The 27,855-nt window shown below is 45.6% G+C and overlaps 1 protein-coding gene across 1 annotated transcript in view; it reads left to right on the plus strand.

The window, feature by feature from the left end:
- Nucleotides 1–27,855, plus strand: part of LOC139386032 (unconventional myosin-XVI-like) — a 157,265-nt gene that overhangs the window by 91,484 nt on the left and 37,926 nt on the right. The window contains exons 13-17 of the mRNA XM_071131432.1: nt 13,243–13,345; nt 18,716–18,812; nt 18,884–19,145; nt 26,022–26,389; nt 26,508–27,806. Coding sequence (XP_070987533.1) covers nt 13,243–13,345; nt 18,716–18,812; nt 18,884–19,145; nt 26,022–26,389; nt 26,508–27,806 — 2,129 coding nt within the window. The remainder of the gene's footprint in view (nt 1–13,242; nt 13,346–18,715; nt 18,813–18,883; nt 19,146–26,021; nt 26,390–26,507; nt 27,807–27,855) is intronic.

Genomic DNA, 27,855 nt, shown 5'->3' on the forward strand with positions numbered 1-27,855 from the left:
GACAGATCTGAAGTGAGGGACAACATAAAGACAGGAAGCAGATGGTTGTGGTTGGTGGATAATAGACAGATCTGAGGTGAGGGACAACATAAAGACAGGAAGCAGATGGTTGTGGTTGGTGGATAATAGACAGATCTGAAGTGAGGGACAACATAAAGACAGGAAGCAGATGGTTGTGGTTGGTGGATAACAGACAGATCTGAGGTGAGGGACAACATAAAGACAGGAAGCAGATGGTTGTGGTTGGTGGATAATAGACAGATCTGAAGTGAGGGACAACATAAAGACAGGAAGCAGATGGTTGTGGTTGGTGGATAATAGACAGATCTGAAGTGAGGGACAACATAAAGACAGGAAGCAGATGGTTGTGGTTGGTGGATAATAGACAGATCTGAAGTGAGGGACAACATAAAGACAGGAAGCAGATGGTTGTGGTTGGTGGATAACAGACAGATCTGAAGTGAGGGACAACATAAAGACAGGAAGCAGATGGTTGTGGTTGGTGGATAATAGACAGATCTGAAGTGAGGGACAACATAAAGACAGAAAGCAGATGGTTGTGGTTGGTGAATAACAGACAGATCTGAAGTGAGGGACAACATAAAGACAGGAAGCAGATGGTTGTGGTTGGTGGATAACAGACAGATCTGAGGTGAGGGACAACATAAAGACAGGAAGCAGATGGTTGTGGTTGGTGGATAATAGACAGATCTGAGGTGAGGGACAACATAAAGACAGGAAGCAGATGGTTGTGGTTGGTGGATAATAGACAGATCTGAGGTGAGGGACAACATAAAGACAGGAAGCAGATGGTTGTGGTTGGTGGATAATAGACAGATCTGAAGTGAGGGACAACATAAAGACAGGAAGCAGATGGTTGTGGTTGGTGGATAATAGACAGATCTGAGGTGAGGGACAACATAAAGACAGGAAGCAGATGGTTGTGGTTGGTGGATAATAGACAGATCTAAAGTGAGGGACAACATAAAGACAGGAAGCAGATGGTTGTGGTTGGTGGATAATAGACAGATCTGAAGTGAGGGACAACATAAAGACAGGAAGCAGATGGTTGTGGTTGGTGGATAATAGACAGATCTGAAGTGAGGGACAACATAAAGACAGGAAGCAGATGGTTGTGGTTGGTGGATAATAGACAGATCTGAAGTGAGGGACAACATAAAGACAGGAAGCAGATGGTTGTGGTTGGTGGATAATAGACAGATCTGAAGTGAGGGACAACATAAAGACAGGAAGCAGATGGTTGTGGTTGGTGGATAATAGACAGATCTGAGGTGAGGGACAACATAAAGACAGGAAGCAGATGGTTGTGGTTGGTGGATAATAGACAGATCTGAAGTGAGGGACAACATAAAGACAGGAAGCAGATGGTTGTGGTTGGTGGATAATAGACAGATCTGAGGTGAGGGACAACATAAAGACAGGAAGCAGATGGTTGTGGTTGGTGGATAATAGACAGATCTGGATACAGCCAGTCTCTACTCTTCCGCCATAGTTGTTTCGATGGAGGCCCAGTGGAGAGTCTAATCTGTTGTTGACAGAGTTGTAATTGAATTATTCCTGGTAGAGAGGTGTGTGTGTGTGTGTGTGTGTGTGTGTGTGTGTGTGTGTGTGTGTGTGTGTGTGTGTGTGTGTGTGTGTGTGTGTGTGTGTGTGTGTGTGTGTGTGTGTGTGTGTGTGTGTGTGTGTGTGTGTGTGGGTAGATTGGGCGTATTGTCGACGGTGAGGTTAGCATCACAAAGTGGTGCTAGTCCCCTGGTGAGGTTGGGTTGTCTGGCGCTTGGGTGTGTGTGTTTGCGCGTTGGTGTCTGGTGTGTGTGTTTGGTGTCTGGTGTGTGTGTTTGGTGTCTGGTGTGTGTGTTTGCGCGTTGGTGTCTGGTGTGTGCGTTGGCAGTTGGTCAGACTAATTGTGATGGTAATGTACTAGCCTTTGGCTGCTTGTCTGAGTGCCAGGCCAATTTGCATTACCTTTGTAGAGTTTGGCTCAGAATAACCTGTGTGCAATATGTTATTCGTCATTCTGTTTCTGTCTGTGTCTGTCTGTTTCTGTGTCTGTCTGTCTGAGTCTGTTTGTTTCTGTCTGTCTGTTTATGTCTGTCTGTCTGTTTCTGTAAGTCTGTTTCTGTTTCTGTCTGTTTCTGTAAGTCTGTTTCTGTGTCTGTCTGTTTCTGTGACTGTCTGTTTCTGTCTGTCTGATGCTGTTTCTGTGTCTGTCTGTCTGAGTCTGTTTGTTTCTGTCTGTCTGTTTCTGTGACTGTCTGTTTCTGTTTCTATCTGTTTCTGTGACTGTGTCTGTCTGTTTCTGTGTCTGTCTGTTTCTGTGTCTGTCTGTTTCTCTGTCTGTTTGTTTCTGTTACTGTCTGTTTCTGTGACTGTTTGTTTCTGTGACTGTTTCTGTGTCTGTCTGTTTCTTTTTCTGTCTGTTTCTGTGACAGTTTGTTTCTGTGACTGTTTCTGTGTCTTTTTCTGTGTCTGTCTATCTTTCTGTCTGTTTCTATGACTGTTTCGGTGTCTTTTTCTGTGTCTGTCTATCTTTCTGTCTGTTTCTGTGACTGTTTGTTTCTGTGACTGTTTATGTGTCTGTTTGTGTGTCTGTCTATCTTTCTGTCTGTTTCAGTGTCTGTCTGTATCTGTCTGCCTGTCTGTTTCAGATTTGTGCACCATAAAAATAAACGGTTAACAATGTATTGTGTTATTTTGGAGTCACTTTTATTGTAAATAAGAATATAATATGTTTCTAAACACTTCTAGATTGATGTGGATGCTACCATGATTATGGAACAGTCCTGAATGAATCCTGAATAATGATTATCATACCCCCAAGACATACTAACCTCTCACCATTACAAGGTTAGCATTTTTGGGTGGGTACTATATTTGTGCCCTCTGTAACTTTGTCACATCCTAATTTACGATTCATTCAGGTCGCATAATACGTTGCATGGATTCACTCTGTGTGCAATAATAGTGTTTAACATGATTTTTGAATGACTACCTCATCTCTGTACCCCAAACATATAATTAACTGTAAGGTCCCTCAGTCAAGAAAACAGTCAAACACAGATTCAACCACAAAGACCAGGGAGGTTTTCCAATGCCTCGCAAAGAAGGGCACCAATTGGTAGAAAAAAAGTGGACATTGAATATACCATTGAGCATGGTGAAGTTATTAATTACACTTTGAATTGTGTATCAATACACCCAGTCACTTCAAAGATACAGGTGTCCGTCCTGACTGAGGCGCCAGAGAGGAAGCAAACCGCACAGGGATTTCACCATGAGGCCAATGGTGACTTTAAAACAGTTACCAAGTTGAATGGCTGTTATAGGATAAAACTGAGGATGGATCAACAGCAATGTAGCTATTCCACAATACTAACCTAATTGACAGAGAATATAAATATTCCAAAACATGCATCCAGTTTGCAACAAGTCACTAAAATGATCCTGCTTAAAATGTGGCATTGCCATTCACTTTTTGTCCTGAATACAATGTGCTATGTTTGGGGCAAATCCAATACAACACATTACTGAGTACCATTTTCCATATTTTCAAGCCTAGTGGTGGCTGCATCATGTTATGGGTATGCTTGTCATCATTAAGGATAATGCCATGATTAAGACAAATTCATGAATAATGATGAGTGAGATGCTGTTCAAAGGCTTAAAAAAACATGCAAACCTCATCATTACCAATAACAGGGGAGGGTAGCATTTTTGGGCGGTGTGATTGTTGCGCCCTTTTACGCCTAACTACTCATCATTATTCACAATCCATTCATGATTATCCATCATTTTGTCACCTAGTCAGCTCAGGGATTTGAACCAGCGGTCTTTCAGTTAATGGCCCAATGCTTTTAACCACTAGGCTACCTGCTGCCCCATATATACCTGCAGTTTAAGCCATATATCATTGAACCATTTTTCTTTGTGGTTAAAGGTTAACTTACAATATGTTTGATCATATTGACATTGCATCATAACATATTTCTAAATATGTGTTGTAGATCAGCTTCCTGAAATGGCATTGTGTGTGGGTGGCATTGAGTAATTGTAATTGTGTGTTTTATCCCAGTTGAAAACCTTTTTTGTTATTCTGGCATATTGATAAGACGGTTCCATAACCTCATCATTTCACCCCTCTGTCTTACTTCACAGGGCTACAACCCATGTCTCCTTCAATAGCTAGGCTTGGGGGAAACTTATGCACTCCCAGAAAACATTGTATGGCTCTATTCTGAAAGAGTTTGCTGTTTTGTATTCTTTCAAACCCCAGATTTCAGGAGTTCAGAATAGGACACTTACATGAATTATAGAGCTATGAATATGTACGATAGCCAAGGTCTTTACAGATTTTAAGATGACCCCAATGCTCTACCTGCACAATCTGTTATAGGTCTTTACACCCTCCTCACACGGAGGGTACAAAACATGATTAACACCTGATCTTTCCATGAAATAGACTGACCAGGTGAATCCAGGTGGAAGCTATGATCCCTTAATGATGTCACTTATTAAATCCACTTCAATCAGCGTAGATGAATGGGAGGAGACAAGCTAAAGAAGGATTTTTAAGCCTTGAGACAATTGAGACATGGATTGTGTATCTGTGCCATTCAGATGGTGAATGGGCAAGACAAAAGATTTAAGTGCCTTTGAACGGGGTATGGTAGTAGGTGCCAGGCTCACCGGTTTGAGTCAAGAACTGCAACACTGCTGGGTTTTTCATGCTCAACAGTTTCCTGTGTGTATCAAGAATGGTCCACCACCCAAAGAACATCCAGCCAACTTGACACAACTGTGGGAAGCATTGGAGTCAACATGGGCCAGCATCCCTGTGGAACGCTTTCGACACCTTGTAGAACCCATGCCCCGAAAATTGAGGCTGTTCTGAGAGGGTGCAACTCAATATTAGGAAGGTGTTCGTATATGAGCAAGTGTAGTTTAGGGGCATTGTTCCAAAATTACAAAATCAAATAAAAAATCTGTGTGATCATGCTCTCCGTAGGCGAGGTATGCATACTTCTTAGTTTACTCTTAATCTGGGTTTTACCTGGGTTTACCTTGGTTAATCATTCATCTCCATTTTGACAGTGTTCTCCAGAGATTGACAGTGTTCAACATACCTTGCCGATCAAACTCACTCTCTGCAAGGATGACAACATAATCTGCATACAATCGTATCCCCAGGGTCGTGTCATATAATTTAACTCCTAGGTTAGCGTGCTTGATTTGCTTCACCAAAAGGGCAAACAAAGTTTTGGAAAGCACACTTCCTTGTTTCACTTTAAACAGAAACCATCCATTCTTCAACTAATTTACCTGTATACAGGAGACTGGACCTCTACATAGAGATTTAATTGCATCCACTCCAGCATTTATACATTTAAAAGCAAGAAGATCTCTATTTACCCAATCAAAGGCCTTTTGGAAATCAACAAAACATATGTAGGTTTACATTCTTGTAGTGTGGCTCTAATCACAGTGGATACAGTTTACAGGGCCTTCAGAAAGTGTTATACCCATTGACACATTGTGTTGTGTAACAGACTGAATTAAAGATGGATTCAATTGATTATTTTTCTCACCCATCTACACACAATACCTCATAATGACAAAGTGAAAACATGTTTTATGACATTTTTGAAAATGTATTGAAAATTCAATTCAGAAATATCTCATTTACGTAAGTATTCACACACCTGAGTCAATACATGCTCGAATCACCTTAGGCAGCGATTACAGCTGTGAGTCTTTCTGGGTAGCTATCCACATCCTGGATTGTACAATATTTTCCCATCATTCTTTTCAAATGTAATCAAACTCTGTCAAATTGGTTGTTGATATAATGTATACACTAGGAGTCAGGAAGCAGGTGCAGAAGGTGAGTTTCATAATAAGAAACATGAAGAATATTCAAAACAGGACAAGCTTACTGAACGGAAACAAAACCAATACTGCCTGAAGACAGGCTACTGAGGGCTAAATAAAGGGGAAGTAATCATGATAATGTTGAAGTTCAGGTGTGCATAAAGATGGGATGCAGGTGTGCATAATGATGGTTGACATGAACGCGTAATGTGGGTTGCCAGGACCGGTGGTTAGTAGACCGGCTACGTCAAGCGCCGGAGCGGGACAGCGGGAGCAGGCGTGACAGTTGATTGTTGCTAGACAACCATTTCCAAGTCTTGCAATAGATTTTCATGAAGATTTAAGTCAAAACTGTAACTCGTACACTCAAGAACATTCACTGTCTTCTTGGTAACCAACTCCAGTGTAGATTTGGCCTTTTAATTTAGGTTGTTGTCCTGCTAAAAGGTGAATTAATCTCCCAGTGTCTGGTGGAAAGCAGACTGAACCAAGTTTTCCTCTAGGATTTTGCCTGTGATAAGCTCCATTCCATTTTTTATCCTGAAAAACTCCTCAACGATTACAAGCATACCCATAACATGATGCAGCCACCACTATGCTTGAAAAAATGGAGCACAGTACTCAATAATGTGTTGTATTGGATTTGCCCCAAACAAAACACTTTGTATTCAGGACAAAAAGTTAATTTGCTTTGCCACATTTCTTGCAGTATTACTTTAGTGCATTTTTGGAAACAGGATGCATGTTTTGGATTATTTTTATTCTACGCAGGCTTCCTTCTTTTCACTCTGTCAATTAGGTTAGTTTTGTGGAGTAACTATAATGTTGTTGATCGATCATCAGTTTTCTCCTATCACAGCCATGTTACTGTTTTAAAGTCACCATTGGCCTCATGGTAAAATCCCTGAGTGTCTTTCTTTCTCTCCGGCAACTGAGTTAGGAAGGATGCCTGTATCTTTGTAGTGACTGGGTGTATTGATACACCATCCAAAGTGTAGTTAATAACTTCACCATGATCATAGGGATATTGAATGTTTGCTTTTTTACCCATCTACCAATAGGTGCCCTTCTCTTCCCCTTTCCCTTTACTTGCGAGCCTTTGGAAAAACTCCCTGGTCTTTGTGGTTGAATGTGGTTGAAATTCACATCTCTACTGAGGTACCTTACATACATATATGTGTGTGGTTCACAGATGAGGTAGTCATTAAAAAAATCATGTTGAGAACTTATTTGGGATCAGCGGGTCCCCTGCATGACGGTTGACCTTACGTAGGCTAATGCGATTAGCATGAGGTTGTAAGTAACAACAAAATTTACCAGAACATAGACATATCTGATATTGTCAGAAAGATTACATTCGTGTTAATCTAACGGCACTGTCCAATTTACAGTAGCTATTACAGTGAAAAAATACCATGCTATTGTTTAAGGAGAGTGCACAATTTTGAACATGAACAGTTATTAATTAACAAATTAGGCACATTTGGGCAGAAATGGTTCATTGGATCAGTCTAAAACTTTAGACATACACTGCTGCCATCTAGTGGCCAAAATCTAAATTGTACCTGGGCTGGAATAATACATTATGGCCTTTCTCTTGCATTTCAAAGATGATGGTAAAAATTTTACAAAAGAACGGTTGTTTTTTTCTTGGTATTATCTTTTACCAGATCTAATGTGTTATATTCTCCTACATTCCTTTCACATTTCCATAAACTTCAAAGTGTTTCCTTTCAAATGGTACCAAGAATATGCATATCCTTGCTTCAGGGCCTGAGCTACCGGCAGTTAGATTTGAGTATGTCATTTTAGGCAAAGATTATTTTTTTTAAATAGGGGCAAATCCTTAACACTATTACTGGACACAGAGTCAGTCGATGCAACGTATTACGTTACTTGTTAAGCACATTTTTACTCCTGAACTTATTTAGGCTTGCCATAAATTGAATCTATTTTAAATTCAGGCTGTAACACAACAAAATGTGGAAAAAGTCAAGGGGTGTGAATACTTTCTGAGTGCAGTGTAAATCTATACAAGGCATGTTTAATGAAACCCAATCTGCTCATGTACAAGTAATTCTGACATGACCAAATACTGAGTCAACCTGTTGTTTAGCATCCCAGAGTATAACATGCGGACTGTGCTAATAATGCTGATGCGTTTGTAATTTAATGAGACCCCTGGATCATTCTTTGATGACTTTGGGATTGGTTTAATGAAAACTTTGTACCCAGTTGAAGGGATGATACCATTTTCAAAACACATTTGGAAACGTCAGAATTGAGTCAGCTAGGAAACTTTAAGACCTCATTATGAGGCTCCTCCTGTTGAGCTTTGCTTTTTGAACAAGTTTTGTGTCTGTGTCTTTGCAGATGGATGTAAGGATGTGAGTCCATGAGGATGTGAGCACAGTTCATTCAGAAATTATTCAAGATCCCTTGACTTTTTCCACATTTTGTTACGTTACATCTTTATTCTAAAATGTATTAAATTGTTTTTTTCCTCATCAATCTACACACAATACCCCATAATGACAAAGAAAAAACAGATTATAGACATTTTTGCAAATGCATTAAAAATAAAACTGAAATATCACATTTACATAAGTATTCAGACCATTTACTCAGTACTTTGTTGTAGCACCTTTTGGCAGTGATTACAGCCTTGAGTCTTCTTGGGTATGACGCTACAAGCTTGGCACACCTGTATTTGGGGAGTTTCTCACATTCCTCTCTGCAAATCCTTTCAAGCTCTGTCATGTTGGATGGGGAGTGTTGCTGCACAGCTATTTTCAGGTCTCTCCAGAAATGTTCAATCAGGTTCAAGTCCGGGCTCTGGCTTGGCCACTCAAGAACATTCAGAGACTTGTCCCGAAGCCACTCCTGCATTGTCTTGGCTTTGTGCTTATGGCTGTTGTCCTGTTGGAAGGTAAACCTTCGCCCCAGTCTGAGGTCCTGAGCACTCTGGAGCAGATTTTCATCAAGGATCTCTCTGTACTTTGCTCTGGTCATCTTTCCCTTGATCACGGCAAGTCTCCCAGTCCCTGACGTTGAAAAACATCCCCAAAGCATGATGCTACCACCACCATGCTTCACTGTAGGGATGATGCCAGGTTTCCTCCAGATGTAACGCTTGGCATTCAGGCCAGAGAGTTCCATCTTGGTTTCATCAGACCCAGAGAATCTTGTTTCTCATGGTCTGAGAGTCTTTAGGTGTCTTTTGGAAAACTCCAAGTGGGCTGTCATGTGCTTTTAACTGATGAGTGGCTTCTGCCTGGCCACTCTACCATAAAGGCCTGATTGGAGGAGTGCTGCAGAGATTGTTGTCCTTCTGGAAGGTTCTCCCATCTCCACAGAGGAACTCTAGAGCTCTGTCAAAGTGACTGTCAGGTTCTTGATCATCTCCCTGACAAAGGCCCTTCTCCCCAATTGTTCAGTTTGCTGGGTGGCCAGCTCTAGGAAGAGTCTTGGTGTTTCCAAACTTGTTCCATTTAAGAATAATGGAGGTCACTGTGTTCTTGGGGACCTTCAATGCTGCAGAAATGTTTTGGTACCCTTCCCCAGATCTGTGCCTCAACACAATCCTGTCTCGGAGCTCTACGGACAATTCCTTCAAACTCAAGACTTGGTTTTTGCTCTGACATACACTGTCAACAGTGGGACCTTATATAGAGAGGTGTGTGACTTTCCAAATCATATCCAATCAATTAAATTTACCACAGGTGAACTCCAAACAAGTTGCAGAAACATCTCAAGGATGATCAATGGAAACAGGATACATCTGAGCTCAATTTCAAGTCTCATAGCAAAGGGTCTGAATAGTTATGTAAATAAGGTTTTTCTGTTTTTTGTTTTTGTATACATTTGCAAAAAAATGAAACCCTGTTTCCACTTTGTCATTATGGGGTATTTTGTGTAGATTGCTGAGGTAAAAAAAGATTTAATCTATTCAAGAATAAGGCTGTAAAAGAACAAAATGTGGTCAAAGGTTATGAATACTTTCCGAAGGCGCTGTATGTGTACATTTTGTGTGTATGTGTGTATGTGTGTATGTGTACATTTTGTGTGTTTGTGTGTATGTGTGTATGTGTACATTGTGTATGTTTGTGTGTATGTGTGTATGTGTACATTTGGTATGTTTGTGTGTATGTGCATTTGTGCATGCATGCAGCCGTGCACATTTTTGTGTATTTTTCTGTGCGCACATGCGTTTATACTCCAAGTCCATTCACCCTGACCTGTGCCATTCTTCTTCTCTCTCTCTCTTTCTTTTTGTTCCACCCCCGGTTCTCAACAAACAGACGTTTAGAATGAATGAATGGATACAGGGAGGGAGGTTAATCAAGGAGGTGGAATACAATGCAGACTTCAGATATCTCAATTGCATTAGTATGGACTGCTCAGCTGCATTGATTTATGGTTTAATCTATTTTATTGTTGCTTTTATTTATCATTTCTGATACAGTATGTTTTTTGTGGACAGGTTTATATTCCAGCACTGTGTAAGGTCAGATAATACCACTTGAACTTTGCACTCTTGTAAACCTGCCCCCTTTTATTGATTTCTGATGTCCTTCAGGTCAGGAGTCAGTTATTGGATTGTGGAAGTAAAGTTGCTATTATTGGATTTACTGTAGTCAATATATACTTATTTCTTCTAAGGTTTCTGGGTGAAACCACAATCAAAAGCAAATGTATACAAAAACAAAAAACAGAAATACCTTATTTACATAACTATTCAGTCCCTTTGCTATGAGACTTGAAATTGAGCTCAGATGTATCCTGTTTCCATTGATCATCCTTGAGATGTTTCTGCAACTTGTTTGGAGTTCACCTGTGGTAAATTTAATTGATTGGACATGATTTGGAAAGTCACACACCTGTCTATATAAGGTCCCACTGTTGACAGTGTATGTCAGAGCAAAAACCAAGTCTTGAGGTTGAAGGAATTGTCTCTTTTGTGTAATCAGTGACCAATGCCTTTAAATTCCAACGGAACTCACTGTGGATGAAGAACCCTTGGCTAGTTAGCAAGCCTGTAAGCTACACTGATATCATGTGATGAATGTGATGAATGTGATCAGCCATTAGGGCTTTAGAGAGGGTTAGAGTGGGTTAGAGAGGGTTAGAGTGGGTTAGAGAGGGTTAGAGTGGGTTAGAGTGGGTTAGAGAGGGTTAGAGAGGGTTAGAGTGGGTTAGAGTGGGTTAGAGAGGGTTAGAGAGGGTTAGAGTGGGTTAGAGAGGGTTAGAGTGGGTTAGAGTGGGTTAGAGAGGGTTAGAGTGGGTTAGAGTGGGTTAGCGTGGGTTCGAGTACAGACATCACCATCCTGCTTTTATTTAATTTATGACACTCAGTGTTTGGGGGCAACTGATGGGCCCCTGGTCAAGTTGGGCCCCCCCCAGACCCCCTCTGCCCCCTATTTAAACTCATATCAGAGGTACGATTTCAACCTAGTTGACTCCATACAACACAGCCCTCCTCAGTCTTGTAAAATTGGGGGCCATTGATAGTGTTCATAGCCGCACAGGTGAGGTTGTGGGTTTACAGAGGTCCTTTGTGTTTTATGAGTCCTGGGGGACACCGTAGTGCTGTATGTGGGCCTGGACGTTAGCTTACATAGAGATTGTTAGGGAGAGTTCAGAGAGAACCCACTCCTCTAATTCAAAAATATTTTGCACACACTGAAATATGCACACCAACACAAACATGCACGCACACACACATGAACACATACACAGAAACAAAGTACAGCTTTGTCTGGACTTCTCCAGACTACTCTAAACCCCCTTACGCCACTAACACAGACACACACAGTTCACACACACACTTTGACAATACGAGTGGTTTATGTCTCCGACCATCTGCTCATTAGGTTTGCCTCATTTAACAGGGACACTCTGTGACATCATCACACAGGGACAGCTTGTCTGTCTGCACTCTGGGTCACACGTCAGCTGGCGGCGAAACAGAGGAAGTTCAGATCACACAGAGAAGTCTAACTGTAATTGGATAAAGGCTACTATGAGTGTGTTATTAGACCTTAGGGCATACACTAGTGTACAGCACCCACCTGGATAATGTACTCCGGGGAGAAGTCAACCTTAACCACAGATCTGGGATGAGCTGACCCTACCTTCACGGCATCCTAACTTTAGAGAGAAGTGTATATGGGTAACTATCTGACTCTAAAGAATGCATAACAGCTTGTTTATTGCTAGTATGATCACCGCACATCTGTTGGTCAACTGAAGAATGGGAATGTCAACCCTTTTAATTGGCTTTTCCAATGACATAAGGCCCCACAAATTACTCAACCCGCAAGTTATTCTCTTAAAATCTCCCACATGAATCAAGCTATGTTAATATACTGTATGTTATTCATGTTGTTAAAGTTGTCCACACATCCCTTACCAGTGTTCTCTCCACCCAAACACAAATGATCAAAGGCTGTCTCTAACAACACAATATAGAGCTGACCCACTCTGTCCCTCTCCTCTTCGACCAAAACAATCCCTCCCCCTCTTCCAACTGACCTCTCACAGCAGTGGTTGCCCCTGGCAACACCAATAGGAACAGATGCTGCAGAGCTGGCCCGCCTTTTGACCCCCACTAACCTATGACCCCTCTAGTTTCTGAATGGGCGGGTCATCCGAGAGGCCCCACCAGAACTGAAAAGTTTCTATATGTGGTTCTGGTCTTCATAACCTGCCTGAGACACAAATCTAGGGGCAGACTGTGCCATCACCAGCCCCAATCCGAGCCTTACCATTAAGCGATGCCATTAGGCGAATTCTTAGATATTAGGTTTTGCTGTGGAATTTGTTAGATATTAGATTTGTTGTGGAATTTTTAGATATTAGGTTTTGTTGTGAAATTTGTTAGGTATTAGCTTTTGTTGTGGAATTTGTTAGATATTAGGTTTTGTTGTGGAATTGTTAGATATTACCTGTTAGATACTGCTGCACTGCTGGTTCTAGAAGCATAAGAATTTCGCTACACTCGCGATAACATTTGCTAACCATGTGTATGTGACCAATAACATCTGCTAACCATGTGTATGTGACCAATAACATCTGCTAACCATGTGTATGTGACCAATAACATCTGCTAACCATGTGTATGTGACCAATAACATCTGCTAACCATGTGTATGTGACCAATAACATCTGCTAACCATGTGTATGTGACCAATGACATCTGCTAACCATGTGTATGTGACCAATGACATCTGCTAACCATGTGTATGTGACCAATGAAATGTGATTGTATTTGATGTAATGCATGTATTGATCCAATGTAATGAGATGTGTACTTGCTGTGTGCTGATGGTTTCTGTCCTGTGTATGTCTTAGGTACAGAGACCTAGTGGACACCACTCTAGCTGACAAGAAGAAGCTTTCATCAGAGGAGAAATGTTGCTTTGTTCTGCAGCAGTGCAAACTCCAAGGATGGCAGGTGTGTGGTGCTGTCTCTGCTTCCCTAGTCTGTCTGTCTGTCTGTCTGTCTGTCTGTCTGTCTGTCTGTCTGTCTGTCTGTCTGTCTGTCTGCACAGAAGATGGGAAGAGGAATATTTTGAAATCCCATGAACTTCTGATTAAATGTATTATTATTACAGCTGCCACTAAATCAACCCCTTAGAGAGAGACACACACACATCAAGCTTCAGTCTGGAGCGGGCCATGACACCTCCCCCCTGTCTCCTAGACTGTTGTGTCTGAGTGTGTGTGACCTCTGGGGTTCACGGCGCCTCCCGGCTCTCTAGCACTCTCTCACTCACTCACTCACTCACTCACTCACTCACTCACTCACTCACACACACACACACACACACACACACACACACACACACACACACACACACACACACACACACACACACACACACACACACACACACACACACACACGCCTCCCAGACACTTTGTCACACACACACCCAGGCCCACACACACATTTCTGCAAAGTGGTATATATAGGAATTAATAGTCTGGGTGTGTGGGAGCATGTCTATCCCATGGCCTGTGCACCTGTCCTAGGTGGGACAAGCCAACCCTTACATCACGCCCCAGGAAGAGGGTAACTACACACTTTTGTGCTCTTGTAGGAAGCAATCACTCCCCTTTGCTGACTACAAATGATCTATATCTGGGTTAATAACTCACTAACTAGAAAAGGATATGAACACATGGCTACATGCAGCTCTGGCTTTGATCTCAAAACAAGCGCATCTACTCATGACCGCTACTGCTGTGAATACAGTCCAGTTCAAAATAAATGTCACAGATCAAATCAAATGTATTTATAAAGCCCTTCTTACATCATCTGATGTCACAAAGTGCTGTACAGAACCCCAGCCTAAAACCCCAAACAGCAAGCAATGCAGCTGTAGAAGCACGGTGGCTAGGAAAAACTCCCTAGAAAGGCCAAAACCTAGGAAGAAACCTAGAGAGGAACCAGGCTATGAGGGGTGGTCAGTCCTCTTCTGGCTGTGCCCGGTGGAGATTATAACAGAACATGGCCAAGATGTTCAAATGTTCACAGATGACCAGCAGGGTCAAATAATAATAATCACAGTGGTTGTCGAGGGTGCAACAGGTCAGCACCTCAGGAGTAAATGTCAGTTGGCTTTTCATAGCCGATCATTAAGAGTATCTCTACCACTCCTGCTGTCTCTAGATAGTTGAAAACAGCAGGTCTGTGACAGGTAGCACGTCCCGTGAACAGGCCAGGTTTCCATAGCCGCAGGCAGAACTGTTGAAACTGGAGCAGCAGCACGACCAGGTGGACTGAGGACAGCAAGGAGTCATCAGGCCAGGTAGTCCTGAGGCATGGTCCTAGGGCTCAGGTCCTCCGAGAGAAAGAAAAAAAGATCCATACAGATCCATAAATGGCAATGGTCTATTTGCATATAGGTCTACTGCAGCTCTGATTGGTTATGCAGCACCGGTCTGTGTAGAGTACAGTTGAGTTGTTCGTGTCAATGTGCATGTCAATGCAATAGAATCCTACTAAGATGCATTCTGCCGCCAACAAAATCTCCACGCAGTCTCGGTTAGCTCCGGGACAGTCTCGGTTAGCTCCGGGACAGTCTCGGTTAGCTCCGGGACAGTCTCGGTTAGCTCCACGGTAGTCTCGGTTAGCTCCACGGCAGTCTCGGTTAGCTCCGGGACAGTCTCGGTTAGCTCCACGGCAGTCTCGGTTAGCTCCGGGACAGGCTCGGTTAGCTCCACGGCAGTCTCGAGGCTACTGCTCGCCTGAGAATGCGCGCAGCTTTGAGGGAAAACTGCTCACAACGGCAGACCATGTGTAACCAAACCAGCCCAGGACCCTCACATCCGGCTTCTTCAACTGTGGGTGCTGAGGAGTAATCCTGATTGTTTTTCTGGGGAAAAACACATTCTGATTGGCTGGGCCTGGCACCCCATGGGTACACCCCTGACCAGTCAGGTGAAATCCATTGATTAGGGCGTTATGAATTTATTTCAAATGACTGATTTCCTTATAAATGATCAGAGGCCATCTGCACTCTTTTAAGGTTCTTACTACTGAAAACTATCTGTTCAAGGTGATAATTTCCTTATATGAACTGTTTTTTGTTCAGCATAACTACAGTGAACTCATTATAGCCTTAAACTGACTGAACCTGATCCCTCTCTCTCTCTCTCTCTCTCTCTCTCTCTCTCTCTCTCTCTCTCTCTTCCTGTCTCTCTTTCTCCCTCTCTCTCTCTCTCTCTCTCTCTCTCTCTCTCTCTCTCTCTCTCTCTCTCTCTCTCACGCTCACTCTCCCTCTCTGTCTCTGTCTCTGTCTCTGTCTCTGTCTCTGTCTCTCTCTCTCTCTCTCTCTCTCTCTCTCTCTCTCTCTCTCTCTCTCTCTCTCTCTCACTCTCCCCTCTATATATTCAATTTGCTTTATTTGCTTAATTGGCATGACGTAACAATGTACATAATGCCAAAGCTTATTTTGTATATTTACAACATAAAACAATGAGAATCAAAATTGTCAACGGGACAACAGTAACAACAATAACCAAGGGTCAAAATAACCATACATTCAACAATAACAATAAGCATACAGTAGAGGACCTGATCAGGTTGATTGGTCTGTCAGACACTGTCCTCAACTTATGGCAGGCAGCAATGTAGTGCGCTGCCAACCCACAGCTCTCTGCGTCCTCCCCCAACAGGACGGGTAGCCTACTCTCATCAGAGAGGTCTTTGAAACCTTGAATGAGGGTTTCAAATTTGGGGAAATGTCACTCTCTAATTTTTTTATATTTTTTACATTTTGTCAGGAAATGCAACTCCGTCTCAGGCTCTGCTGTTGTGCAGTGGTTGCACAGCCTTTCCTCTACGGGGAGCCAGGTTCTGCTGTGGTGCAGTGGTTGCACAGCCTTTCCTCTACAGGGAGCCAGGTTCTGCTGTTGTGCAGTGGTTGCACAGCCTTTCCTCTACGGGGAGCCAGGTTCTGCTGTTGTGCAGTGGTTGAACAGCCTTTCCTCTACAGGGAGCCAGGTTTTCCTGTGTCTACCCTTCTCAATGGCAAGGCTGTGCTCACTGAGCCTGTACTTTGTCAAGGTTTTTCTAAGGTTTTGATCAGTAACCATGGTCAAATAGTTAGCCACAGTGTACTGTCGATTTAGGGCCAGATAGCACTGCATTTTGCTTTGTGTTTGTGCTTGTGTTTCCCAATAAGCAATATAGGTTTGTTTTGACTGTGTTGTAATTTGGTTTATCCTGATTGATTGGATGTTCTGGTCCTGAGGCTTCTTTGTGTTAGTAGAACAGGTTTGTGAACTCAGCCCCAGGACCAGCTGGATGAGGGGACTCTTTGCTTTGCTCAGCTCTTGGCATTGCAGGGCTTGGTAGTGATATGAGAGGGGGTCACTGTATTTTAGATGTTTCCAAAACTTAATTGCTCTTTTTTTAGTTTTTAGTTTTAGTGGATATTGGCCTAATTCTGTCCTGCATGCATTGTTTGTAGTTTTCCTCTGGACATGTAGGATAATCTTACAGAACTCTGCATGCAGGGTTTCAATGGGGTGTTTGTCCCATTTGATGAAATCTTGCTTTGCAAGTGGGCCCCACAACCTCGCTGACATAAAGTGCAATTGGTTCAATGACATATTCAATTAGTTTTAGCCAAATTTCAATTTGGGTATTTCAATTTGAATTTGCCTTCTAATGGCGTAGAATGCCCTGCGTGCTTTCTCTCTCAGTTCATTCACTGCCTCATTAAGGTGTCCAGTTGAGCTTATTTTTAAACCTAAGTAATTGTAGTGTGTGCAGTACTCTATATATTTTGTACCAATTGAGAACTTTGGTCTAATTCCCTGAGATCTGGATCTTCTCTGGAAAATCATTATTTTAGTCTTTTTGGGGTTTTAATGCCAGGGCCCAGGTCTGGCAGGACTGCTCTAGCAGGTCCAGGCTCTGCTGTAGGCCATGTGCTGTGGGTGACAGCAGGCATAGGTCATCTGCGAAGAGTAGGCATTTCACTTCTGAATTGTGGAGACTAACACCAGGGGCTGAGGATTTTTCTAGAATAGTGGCCAATTCGTTGATGTAAATATTGAAGAGTGCAGGGCTCAGATTACAACCCAAGGCCCCGCCCCTGGTTAAAGAATTCTGTTTTTCTTGCCAATGTTAATGCTGCACGTATTGTCAGTATACATTGATTTAATTATGTCATATGTTTTACCCCCTACAACACTTTCAATAACTTTGTAGAACAGTCCTGTATGCCAAATAGAATCAAATGCTTTTTGGAAGTCGATAAAGCAAGCGTATATTTCGATATTATTTTGGTGGACATGTTTATCTATCAGGGTGTGTAGGGTGTAAATATGATCAGTTGTGCGATGTTTTGGTATAAATCCAATTTGCCTTTTACTCAAGACATTGTGCTTATTAAGGAAGTTTAGAACTCTTAGATTTATAATACTACAGAAAACCTTCCCCAGGTTACTGTTCACACAAATGCCTCTGTAATTGTTAGGGTCAAATTTCTCTGCGTCCTTAAAGATTGTGGTTATGAGTCCTTGATTCCAGATGTCAGGGAAATAACCTACACTCAGGATCGAATTAAACTGTTTAAATATAGCCAATTGAAATTTTGCACTCGTGAGTTTGAGCATCTCATTTAGGATGCAATCAGGTCTGTATGCTTTTCTAAATTTGAGAGCCTGAAGTTTCTTATAGAGCTCCTGGTCAGTAATTGGGGAATCCAATGGATTTTGATGGTCCTTTATAGCTTTTACTAATCCATTCAACTTCTCATGAATTTGGCGTTGTTCTGCGTTCGTGTCAATTTGAACGATGTTGTAGAGTGTTTTAAAATGGGTTGTCCATATGTCACCAATTCCTCTTGTTTAGATGTTTTAGTTTTTTTATACATCTGTCTCTCACTCTCTCTCCCTCTCTCCCTCTTTCCCTCTCCCTCTCTCCCCCTCTCTGTCTCTGTTTCTGTCTCGCTCACTCTCCCTCTCGGTCTCTCTCTCTCTTTCTCTCTCTTTCTGTCTCTGTCTCTCTCTCTTTCTGTCTCTCTCTCTATCTGTCTCTCTCTTTCGCTCTGCCTCTGTTTCTCCCTCTCCCTTTCCCTCTCTCTCTCGCTCTCTTTCCCTCTCTCTGTGTCTCTCCCTCTCCCTTTCCCTCTCTCTCTCGCTCTCTTTCCCTCTCTCTGTGTCTCTCTGTGTCTCTCTCTTTCCCTCTCTGTGTCTCTCTGTGTCTCTCTCTTTCCCTCTCTCTGTGTCTCTCTGTGTCTCTCTGTGTCTCTCTGTGTCTCTCTCTCTCTCTCTCTCTCTCTCTCTCCGTCTCTCTCTGTCTCAGATGAGCAGCAGTAAGGTATTTCTGAGGTACTGGCAAGCTGACCAGCTCAACGACCGCTGCCACCAACTACACAGGAAGATCATCATCTGCCAGAAAGGTACAACAACTTGCATCCCTGTGTGTGTCTGTGTGTTATTAACCCCTCTCTTTCCCCCTATCCTCTGTCAGTGATCCGTGGCTGGCTGGCCAGGAAGCGTGTGCGCCATAGACTGTCGTCCCAGCCGACTGAGGACTGCAGTATCCAGAGGTTCCTCCAGGGGGCAGAAGACCAGGGCCTATGCACCTACGACCACCTGGTCATCCAGAACGCCTCTGACATCGCCCGCGAGAGCAACCACCAGCGCTGCCATGGCAACGGGTCACACAGCAACAGTCCGCCCCTCGGTGAGAGGCCCGAGCCAGTTGGCGAAGAGGAGGACACCCCCAAAAGGTAATAGACCACCGCTTTCGCCCTCGTAGAGAAGTCGCTCCTTGTAGTTTTGGGTTTCTCCTTTGATTTGAAGCTAATAGTATGATGTAATACAATGATAATGGATTGAATTTAGACTATATTCTGTGGCTGTAAGTAACTCACCCAATCCACCATAGATACCATAGAGATGTAGAGGTCACAAGGTGTGTGTACAGTGTGAGTATAGTGTGTGTACAGTGTGTGTACAGTGTGTGTACAGTGTGTGTGTCATGTGATGTGTGAGTTATGGTGTCATTGAGCCTGTGCTGGTTGGTGACTATAATTCCATATTATGATTGATAGGATAATGAGTTAAACATCAGCATGTGTTAACGTTTCAGCACTGTCCACAAGCCTACACTGGCCTATAGCTGCAGCGCATTCAAGGTTATCAAATCCAATCCAATTTTATTTGTCAAATGTGCTGAATATAAAAGGTGTAGAGCTGAAATGCTTACTTACAAGACCTTAACAAACTATGCTGTTCAAGAAATAAAGTTAAGAAAATATTTACTAAATGAATTAAAGTTAAAAGTAAAATAAAAAGTTAAACAGTAAAATAACAATATCGAGGCTATATACAGGGGGAACTGGTAACTAGTCAATAAGCGGGGTTACAGGTTAGTGGAGGTAATGTGTATATGTAGATAGGGGTACAGGTTAGTGGAGGTAATGTGTATATGTAGATAGGGGTACAGGTTAGTGGAGGTAATGTGTACATGTAGATAGGGGTACAGGTTAGTGGAGGTAATGTGTACATGTAGATAGGGGTACAGCTTTATCCGAGGTCATATGTACATGTAGGTAGGGGTACAGGTTAGTTGAGGTAATGTGTACATGTAGGGAGGGGTACAGGTTAGTGGAGGTAATGTGTATATGTAGATAGGGGTACAGGTTAGTGGAGGTAATGTGTACATGTAGATAGGGGTACAGCTTTATCCGAGGTCATATGTACATGTAGGTAGGGGTACAGGTTAGTTGAGGTAATGTGTACATGTAGGTAGGGGTACAGGTTAGTTGAGGTCATATGTACATGTAGGTAGGGGTACAGCTTTATCCGAGGTCATATGTACATGTAGGTAGGGGTACAGGTTAGTTGAGGTCATATGTACATGTAGGTAGGGGTACAGGTTATTGAGGTCATATGTACATGTAGGTAGGGGTACAGGTTAGTTGAGGTAATGTGTACATGTAGGTAGGGGTACAGGTTAGTGGTGGTAATGTGTACATGTAGATAGGGGTACAGGTTAGTGGAGGTAATGTGTACATGTAGATAGGGGTACAGGTTAGTTGAGGTAATGTGTACATGTAGGTAGGGGTACAGGTTAGTTGAGGTCATGTGTACATGTAGGTAGGGGTACAGGTTAGTTGAGGTAATGTGTACATGTAGGTAAGGGTACAGGTTAGTTGAGGTAATGTGTACATGTAGGTAGGGGTACAGGTTAGTTGAGGTAATGTGTACATGTAGGTAGGGGTACAGGTTAGTTGAGGTAATGTGTACATGTAGGTAGGGGTACAGGTTAGTTGAGGTAATGTGTACATGTGGTAATGCGTACATGTAGGTAGGGGTACAGGTTAGTTGAGATCATGTGTACATGTAGGTTAGGGTACAGGTTAGTTGAGGTAAATTGTACATGTAGGTATGTGTACAGGTTAGTTGAGGTAATGTGTACATGTAGTTAGGGGTACAGGTTAGTTGAGGTAATGTGTACATGTAGGTAAGAGTACAGGTTAGTCGAGGTAATGTGTATATGTAGGTAAAGTGACTATAAATAGATAATAAACAGCAAGTAGCAGCAAGTAGCAGCTGTGTAAAATCATAGTCCAGAATGTGTACATGTACACACAAGTGTTGAAGAATATTTGACCGCTGCTTTTCATTCTTTTCGAATTCTCAGCACAATTTCTCCAACTGTTGCCACAACTGTCAATACATTCAAATAAATAGAGAACTCGTACCGGAGCCGCGTTGGTTGGGAATTGTGTGGAGGTGCGTGTTCAGGCTATGCGTTCCCCGGGGGTGGTGGTCTCAGAGCTGTGTATCTATGTCACAGTGAGACGTCAGACTATCCTTTCCTGGTGTCAGTGGACTTTGATTTACACTTTATATAGCTTGTAGTTGGCATGGCAACCATTGTTTTGAATTGTAAGACGGGCCCAAAATGCTTTTCCAGTGTAGGGACTAAAGAATGAGAGAGGCTGTCATTTTAGAATGTATTCCTGTATTCCTTCTGAACATGCTAATCAGACAGAGATAAGCCTCCAATTGAAAATGCAGTTTACCATTGGGGGTGTACATCCTGCAGAGAGAGGAAACACAAAAACAGAGACCCACACATACACACAACACTCTTACCTGTGCTTCTGTCCTTCATGTGCCCTTGTATGCTAACAGGACATCTGCTACTGGGACAGAAACTGGAAGATGGGGGCTTGGGAGGGAGATATTGAGAGGGGGGGGAGAGAGCAGGGAGGAAGGAGAGGGAGATACAGAAGGGAGAAGGGGTCAGGATGTCATTGGTAATCCCCCCTTTCCTTCCTCCTCCTTCTCCTACTCCCTCTCAAGAGTAATTTTCTCTCCCACACACACTAATACTGTCATCAGCATTAGGAGGGGTTAACAGGTGAGGAGGGGGTGTGTGGAGTGGGGGAGGGGGATACGGGTGAAGGATGGTGTGTGGAGAGGGGCAAGGGGAATATGGATGAGGGAGGGTGTATGGAGAGGGGGAGGGGGATATGGGTGAAGGAGGGTGTGTAGAGAGGGGGAAGAGGAATATGGATGAGGGAGGGTGTGTGTAGAGAGGTGGAAGGGGGATGTGGGTGAGGGAGGGTGTGTGTAGAGAGGTGGAAGGGGGATATTGGTGAGGGAGGGTGTGTAGAGAGGGGGAAGGGGAATATGGATGAGGGAGGGTGTGTAGAGAGGTGGAAGGGGATATGGGTGAGGGAGGGTGTGTGTAGAGAGGTGGAAGGGGGATGTGGGTGAGGGAGGGTGTGTGTAGAGAGGTGGAAGGGGGATATGGGTGAGGGAGGGTGTGTGTAGAGAGGTGGAAGGGGGATGTGGGTGAGGGAGGGTGTGTGTGTGTAGAAAGGTGAAAGGGGAATATGGATGAGGGAGGGTGTGTGTAGAGAGGTGAAAGGGGGATGTGGGTGAGGGAGGGTGTGTGTAGAGAGGTGGAAGGGGGATATGGGTGAGGGAGGGTGTGTGTAAAGTGATGGAAGGGGGATGTGGGTGAGGGAGGGAGGGTGTGTGTAGAGAGGTGGAAGGGGGATGTGGGTGAGGGAGGGTGTGTGTAGAGAGGTGGAAGGGGGATATGGGTGAGGGAGGGTGTGTGTGTGTAGAGAGGTGGAAGGGGGATGTGGGTGAGGGAGGGAGGGTGTGTGTAGAGAGGTGGAAGGGGGATATGGTTGAGGGAGGGTGTGTGTGTGTAGAGAGGTGGAAGGGGGATATGGGTGAAGGAGGGTGTGTGTAGAGAGGTGGAAGTGGGATATGGGTGAGGGAGGGTGTGTGTAGAGAGGTGGAAAGGGGATGTGGGTGAGGGAGGGTGTGTGTAGAGAGGTGGAAGGGGGATATTGGTGAGGGAGGGTGTGTAGAGAGGGGGAGGGGGATATGGGTGAAGGAGGGAGTGTAGAAAGGGGGAAGGGGAATAAGGATGAGGGAGGGTGTGTGTAGAGTGATGGAAGGGGGATGTGGGTGAGGGAGGGAGGGTGTGTGTAGAGCGGTGGAAGGGGGATATGGGTGAGGGAGGGTGTGTGTAGAGAGGGGAAGGGGGATATGGGTGAAGGAGGGTGTGTGTCGAGAGGTGGAAGGGGGATATGGGTGAGGGAGGGTGTGTGTAGAGAGTTGGAAGGGGGATGTGGGTGAGTGAGGGTGTGTGTAGAGAGGGGGAAGGGGGATATGGGTGAGGGAGGGTGTGTGTAGAGAGGTGGAAGGGGGATATGGGTGAGGGAGGGTGTGTGTAGAGAGGTGGAAGGGTGATGTGGGTGAGGGAGGGTGTGTGTAGAGAGGTGGAAAGGGGATATGGGTGAAGGAGGGTGTGTGTAGAGAGGTGGAAGGGGGATATGGGTGAGGGAGGGTGTGTGTAGAGAGGTGGAAGGGGGATATGGGTGAGGGAGGGTGTGTGTAGAGAGGAGGAAGGGGGATATGGATGAGGGAGGGTGTGTGTAGAGAGGTGGAAGGGGGATATGGTTGAGGAAGGGTGTGTGTAGAGATGTGGAAGGGGGGTATGGGTGAGGGAGGGTGTGTATAGAGAGGTGGAAGGGGGATATGGGTGAGGGAGGGTGTGTGTAGAGAGGTGGAAGGGGGATATGGTTGAGGAAGGGTGTGTGTAGAGATGTGGAAGGGGGACATGGGTGAAGGAGGGTGTGTGTAGAGAGGTGGAAGGGGGATATGGGTGAGGGAGGGTGTGTGTAGAGAGGTGGAAGGGGGATATGGGTGAGGGAGGGTGTGTGTAAAGAGGTGGAGGGGGGATATTGGTGAGGGAGGGTGTGTAGAGAGGGGGAAGGGGAGTATGGATGAGGGAGGGTGTGTGAAGAGTGGGAGGGGGATATGGGTGAAGGAGGGTGTGTAGAAAGGGGGAAGGGGAATAAGGATGAGGGAGGGTGTGTGTAGAGTGATGGAAGGGGGATGTGGGTGAGGGAGGGAGGGTGTATGTAGAGAGGTGGAAGGGGGATATGGGTGAGGGAGGTTGTGTGTAGGGAGGGGAAGGGGGATATGGGTGAAGGAGGGTGTGTGTCGAGAGGTGGAAGGGGGATATGGGTGAGGGAGGGTGTGTGTAGAGAGGTGGAAGGGGGATATTGGTGAGGGAGGGTGTGTGTAGAGAGGTGGAAGGGGGATATGGGTGAGGGAGGGTGTGTGTAGAGAGGGGAAGGGGGATATGGGTGAAGGAGGGTGTGTGTAGAGAGGTGGAAGGGGGATATTGGTGAGGGAGGGTGTGTGTAGAGAGGTGGAAGGGGGATATGGGTGAGGGAGGGTGTGTGTAGAGAGGTGGAAGGGGGATATGGGTGAGGGAGGGTGTGTGTAGAGAGGTGGAAGGGGGATATGGGTGTTGGAGGGTGTGTGCAGAGAGGTGGAAGGGGGATATGGGTGAAGGAGGGTGTGTGTAGAGAGGTGGAAGGGGGATATGGGTGTTGGAGGGTGTGTGTAGAGAGGTGGAAGGGGGATGTGGGTGAAGGAGGGTGTGTGCAGAGAGGTGGAAGGGGGATATGGGTGTTGGAGGGTGTGTGCAGAGAGGTGGAAGGGGGATATGGGTGAAGGAGGGTGTGTGTAGAGAGGTGGAAGGGGGATATGGGTGAGGGAGGGTGTGTGTAGAGAGGTGGAAGGGGGATGTGGGTGAGGGAGGGTGTGTGTAGAGAGGTGGAAGGGGGATATGGGTGAAGGAGGGTGTGTGTAGAGGGGTGGAAGTGGGATATGGGTGAGGAAGAGTGTGTGTAGAGAGGTGAAAGGGGGATGTGGGTGAAGGAGGGTGTGTGTAGAGAAGTGGAAGGGGGATATGGGTGAGGGAGGGTGTGTGTAAAGAGGTGGAAGGGGGATATGGGTGAGGGAGGGTATGTGTAGAGAGGTGGAAGGGGGATATGGGTGAGGGAGGGTGTGTGTAGAGAGGTGGAAGGGGGATGTGGGTGAGGGAGGGTGTGTGTAGAGAGGTGGAAGGGGGATATGGGTGAGGGAGGGTGTGTGTAGAGAGGTGGAAGGGGGATGTGGGTGAGGGAGGGTGTGTGTAGAGAGGTGGAAGGGGGATGTGGGTGAGGGAGGGTGTGTGTAGAGAGGTGGAAGGGGGATATGGGTGAGGGAGGTGGAGGGGTGGAAGGGGGATATGGGTGAGGGAAGTGGAGGGGTGGAAGGGGGATATGGGTGAGGGAGGTGGAGGGGTGGATGGTATTGTGTCTCTGGGATCCCTGTGGGAGTGTCCCATTCCAGATTACTACGCTACTCCCACTCTTACCAAAGTCAGTCGGAAACCTCTTCAGGCTCTAAAGGCCCTCCATATACACACACACGTTATGTTATTCTATCCTCGTGGGGACCTAAAATTAATTTTCATTCAAAATCATATTTTCCCTAACCACTAACCCCTTATCTTTACCTTTTTCTAAACCTAACCACTACATTTAAAATGGCCTTTGTCCTCATGGGGACGTGGGACATGTCTCCACGAGGGAGAATTTTCCTTGTTTCACTATCCTTGAGAGGACTCTTCTTCTAGGGACTTTTTAGGTCCCCACAATGATATAAGAACCAACCAACATACACACGGACAAACAAACACACAGAGACACAGACACACTATCTCTCTCACACTTTACAGACAAACACAACCCCCCCTCCACCTGGTCCAGAGGGACCAACAGATGGCTTCCTCCAGATTGGAGAAGGAAATATCAACCTACAGAGCAGAGTGAATATCACATTATCATATTACAGCAAGCCGATTAGATTTATACATTTAAAGCAGAAATAATCCATAGAGTTTCCACTCTTTATCCCCCAACCTCTTTAGAATGCATTTGTTGCATGACAGATGATGCAGCCATACATTTGAGTGGAGTCTGTGGATGATATGATGGGAATAACTCAATTAATCTGGATTTGTAGATGGAAAGTAATTATCTTATTGTTGTTGCTCTCAAGGAAAATCCATCTTATTATGTTTGGTTGGAACCAGGATCAAATATCAACAGAAGGTGTGTTTGTCCATCATGAGGTTTAAATGAGAGAGGGAGGAGGGATGGAGATAGGAAATAGAAATAGACAGAAAGTGGGATGGAGAGGAAGAGAGTGATTTAGAGAAATAAAGAGAGAGAAAGACTTGTGGAAATGGGGAGAAAATACTTTATTTCTCAATCTGATTTCCCATGTAGGGTTGTGGAGAAGAGGAGAAACCAAGACGGTTCTGTCAATGGGGGGAGACGGAATATCCGCCACTTCCGCTCCAGCTCAGTGCCCATCCCCCTGGCTATAGAGAACTTGGTACATTCCAGCCATGGCCCATCCATCAGACCGGCCCTTCAACAGGCGGCCCATACCACTGAGGATGGGGGAGGCCTGGCATCACCACGGAAACAGCCTCCCCCTAAACCCAAGCGGGACCCCAGCACTCGTCTGAGTGCGTCCTACGAGGCGGTCAGTGCCGGACTGACCCTGGGACCCCCGAGAGAGAGCCCCACTCCTGAGGGCTATGGGTCCCCTGCAGGGAGCCCCCCCAAAACACAGCTGTCACCTACGGATGGTGCATATATACACCACAACACACCAACTATCATTACCTTAGCCTCTATGTAGCCCAAAACACAGCTGTCAGTGTGACTGTTGTGAACTGTTTCTCCTCTCATCTCTCCCCTCCCCAGCTCTGTCCAAGCCGCGACCCCACAGTGATGACTACACAACCATGAGGAAGGTGCCTCCTCCCAAGCCCAAGAGGAACCCCAACACCAAGCTCACTGGCTCCTATGAAGAGATCAACGCTGCCGGCTTTAACCTCCTCCAGCTCCGCCCCGCTGATGTCAAACTGGCCCTGCTGTCCCGCACTGGAGGGCTAGGGGGTATGGGGTGTCTGAGAGGGCTGATACAGCGTGCAGCGTCTGTGGACGGCCCACAGGGGGCGACACTGAGCCTGCACCATAACCAGGATGAGGAGGATGTGTACATAGAGATGGTGGGGGCTCAGGGCAGGAGTTACAGTCTGGGAGGGAGTTACCAGGACCCCCCCGACAGCCCCGAGCAGGGAGACACCGAGGCCGTCTACGAGGAGATGAAATACTTCCTTCCCGAGGAGGCGGGACTTCCTGTGGGAGGGGCAGTTGCTGCGGCGAAGGCAGCTGGGAAGCTGGAGGCGTTAGGGTTGATGTTAGGGGGGTTAGGGTTGGGCTTGTCTCCCTCTCAGAGTGGAGAGGGGAAGAGGGCAGGGCTGGGGGGTGTATCTACTACCATGGAGGCCCAAACATCTGCCGCCGGAGGAAACAGCAAGCCCCCTCATAGTAAAGAAGGAGGGTGTGACATCCCTGCACCATTCCCCAACCTGCTCACCCACCGCCCCCCTCTCCTTGTGTTCCCCCCCTCCCCTGTCACCTGTTCCCCTGCGTCTGACGAGTCGCCCCTCACCCCTCTGGAGGTGAAGAAGCTGCCTGTGTTTGAGTCCAATCTGAACTACGCCGGCCCAGACAGCCCCCTCTCACCTCAGTACTACCGCCAGCGCGCTGACTCCTCCCCCTCTCTTTCCGTCCTCCTCCCAGACAAGCCCAATCCTCCCCTCACCCCTCCGCCTCCCCCTCCTCCCGCCAATGCCCTGCCCCCCCCCTATCGCCCCCCCTCCCACTTTCCCTTCCCCCCAGAGTCCAGCATACTCTCCCTTACCCGAGCTGCTTCTATCACAGGTGGGGGTGGCTTGGACTCTCCCAAGCCCTCCTACGCCTCCTCGTCTCATAGGGCTGCGGGGGACAAGCCCCCTCCCTACTCTCCGGCCAAGTCCACCCGCCCAGAGCCGCGCCGTGCCCACTCCTGCTCATCCTCGCCCCTGCTGTTCAACCCAGCCAACGGGAGACCCCTGACCAGCCCTCAGCCAGCCCTGGATGAGCTCAACACCCTGTTCAGCTCTGGACGCAGCCTGCTCAAGAAGACCACTACAGGACGCAAGATGAGGGAGGGAGGTGAGTCACAATGTAACACACACACATACACAGATGACCTTTACCTCTG

Source organism: Oncorhynchus clarkii, chromosome 3 (genome assembly GCF_045791955.1).
Source record: "Oncorhynchus clarkii lewisi isolate Uvic-CL-2024 chromosome 3, UVic_Ocla_1.0, whole genome shotgun sequence".
Taxonomy (NCBI): Eukaryota; Metazoa; Chordata; class Actinopteri; order Salmoniformes; family Salmonidae; genus Oncorhynchus; species Oncorhynchus clarkii.